The 2981-nt window shown below is 40.7% G+C and overlaps 1 protein-coding gene across 1 annotated transcript in view; it reads left to right on the forward strand.

The window, feature by feature from the left end:
- The window catches only part of LOC109472884, a 15437-nt gene that overhangs the window by 826 nt on the left and 11630 nt on the right, over nucleotides 1-2981 (forward strand). Inside the window, exons 2-3 of the mRNA XM_019772749.1 lie at nucleotides 826-851; nucleotides 1297-1344. Coding sequence (XP_019628308.1) covers nucleotides 826-851; nucleotides 1297-1344 — 74 coding nt within the window. The remainder of the gene's footprint in view (nucleotides 1-825; nucleotides 852-1296; nucleotides 1345-2981) is intronic.

The raw sequence follows: 2981 nt of genomic DNA on the forward strand, positions 1-2981 counted from the left end.
GCTCGTTGTCTGTTTCAGCTCGTCGTCTGTTTCAGCAAGCTCGTCGTCTGTTTCAGCAAGCTCGTCGTCTGTTTCAGCCAGCCCGTTGTCTGTTTAAGCAAGCTCGTCGTCTGTTTAAGCTCGTCGTCTGTTTAAGCTCGTCGTCTGTTAAAGCTTGTCGTCTGTTTTACGTTTTGTTCCTATGGTCTTTCGTAGAAAACATAAAATTCCCCGTGCCTGACGTATTCAATACTTCCCCTTTTCAGTGCTGGTTCCCTAGACTCACTCGACAGGCAGTTGAAATAATGAAGTGGCATGAGTTTGACCACCTAGCACCTCGATCTAGAACAGCAAAGCGTTTGTTTACAAATCTTTAAAGGATAACTCAAGAACTGATTGACAGATCATCGCTTTTGAAATGATGCCTTACATAAATAGTTTACAATTATGCAAATCTGGATATATCAAATCTGGATTATCTGCATATTTACTGAATTCTTTGAATCAACATTGTCCGATGATAGAAAAAGTTACATTTATGATTTAGAACGAGGAGCAACGGAAGATATTAATGCTGTAAATGGTTTATGATTTGCATAATTTATATAATGCTATGATACCATCGTGGTAACTGCCTAAAATTCCACCCCTGTCTCATTTGGAAGTTATGTGAAGGTAAACAGCATGAAACACAGCTTATTTCAATCAGGAACTCAATTCCATACTTTATTTTTACGACATGCTAGAATAACCTTTTAAATGCTATCACAAACACATAACTTTAAACAACAAAGATGTGGGGTTGTCCTCCTCTTCCACCTAACCCTTTTCTCATTCCATTCACAGTTATGGGAGGACGCACGGCGAAAGAGGTATTTTAGTTGCTTTATATCTAGACACTTTTTTCCTTTTTGCCCGCAATGAGTCACTGTTAGGAACAGGTATCAATAAAATAGTTTAATGGAAACCCCAGATTCAGTTCTGAAACACATCCAGAGACTTCTATTTTTGAATGTAACTTTCTAAACTTTCAGCATAGACTTACAAGAAAACTATTGATTTTACCTACAATAGCTAAAAGTGCCCCTTTTTGTTTTTTTTTAAGAATAGGTAATTAGATAGTCAAGTGACTGGCTCAAACTCAGGGGCTTATCAAAATCTTGTACATTGGTGCCTAGTTTCCGAGCTCAATATACAGTTGCCAGGCGTGTGGTCAACTTGTTGTAACGCCTGTATTTGTGGTTTGCCTTTAGAGTACTGGAAATGCTAACGCAATCTCGCAATTAAGAACTTCAGACTATTGCTTTCTTAATACAGTTTGACTCAAGATGTAACATGCCGAACAACAGAACACAGGACGAAAACGTAAGTAATTTTATACCATGTAGTTGAATTCAGGGGGAAAAACTACTGATCCGTCAATTGGAAATGAAACGTCAGAACAAGGGAATTAGACACAAAATCATTTCCAAGTAAAATTAAAAACAAACGTGTTGATGTAAATGTATTAACACATCCAATCATACTGTAGTTAACGTTAACAGACTCTCAACTCTATATAAACCTATTGAACTGTACGGTGTTCTTGAATGCATTGCATTTCATTTGTTGTGTCACTGAGGTAAAGTAAATCTGGATGACAGTGTCCGCTGTGGCGTCTGATAATTGGCGTTTGGGTATATTCTGAGACTTCGTTCATAGAACCTGCTGCGCGCGAGACTTCCGGTTTGCAAGTTGCGCCTTCGGTCAGGGGTCAACGGTCAGGGGTCAACGTACTGTTACGCAATCTCAGAAGCCCTTTTGAACTAGTAATCAATATTCATAATGACCAGTGGCGCCTGCTAAAAGAAGGAAATTCACACAGCACGTCGGTGTCCGACGAATATAAAAATATCTTTTTAGATTATTGTTTGATGTTCTCAGGACTACCCAGGAACTTTGTATAGTGTTGTTACTATCTAGTATAATGCGCTGTAGAGCAATTATCAATACTGATGCTATACACTATAGTGTGGAAATTGTTAAAATTGTAATCTTATTGCTTTTTATGACCCGTAAAAGTTGCAGACAGCTGAACATAGACTGTCGAGCGATGAAGACCCTTTTCCATCTAGGATAAAATTGTCTGGATCGAGCCGAATTGATTCGCTCTTATCCAGCTTCGAGTCAAAGCCCTTGTTCATATGAAACCACCCGAACCGCCATTCGGGTAACTCGCACTCCTCACATGTGGTCCACGTGCCATACATTCCTTTCAAACCGTGTCCGATCACGATTCTCTGAAACTGCATTCATTGTTGTTTGATGAAAACACGCAAGGTAGCGTGATATTAATGTCAGAGGTCATTGTTACGACCTGCTTGCTGGTGCCCCCCTCCCAGCGTATCTCGGCCGAATGCCGACGTGGTCCCGCCAGAGGCGGTGAAACTCGTCCTAGAACGGACACATTATTTGACCATTACTGCTCTTTAAGTTGCTGCCACGTAAAATTTGGTATTGCATATAAATAAAGAAATATCAACCCGTAATCCATGACCAGGCGGAGTTACATTGAAATCACATTGCGTTCAGACGCAAATCGCGATGCGGGAAAACCGATTCGAAACTACCCCTAGAAGTGGCTTGGGATCGAGGCGCTAGTCAATGTGATTTGGAGCGTTCAGATGGAGCCACTTAAAACCGGTTTCGGGGTAAACCACACGTAAAGCGCCTTGGGTGACTTCACATAAACACGGCCAAAGCCGGGTCAAAGCGGGGTCAAAGCGAATCAATGCGACTCGATCCGGACAATTTTATTCCTTTTGGAATGGGGCCGTAGAGACCGTAAGCTTTGATTTGATGTACAGCGAGCTTCCGCGTGACATACAGTGTCAAAGTGAAGTTTATTTACTAAACGATTTGTGATTATACAGAAAAAAAACAGTTCAGTAACAAGGACTTGTACCAAGGACAAGTCATCCACCAATGCAGTCTTCATTTATAAATGTTTTCATGTCATCAGC

The sequence above is a fragment of the Branchiostoma belcheri genome, unplaced genomic scaffold (genome assembly GCF_001625305.1).
Source record: "Branchiostoma belcheri isolate BF01 breed outbred unplaced genomic scaffold, Haploidv18h27 scaffold289, whole genome shotgun sequence".
Taxonomy (NCBI): domain Eukaryota; kingdom Metazoa; phylum Chordata; class Leptocardii; order Amphioxiformes; family Branchiostomatidae; genus Branchiostoma; species Branchiostoma belcheri.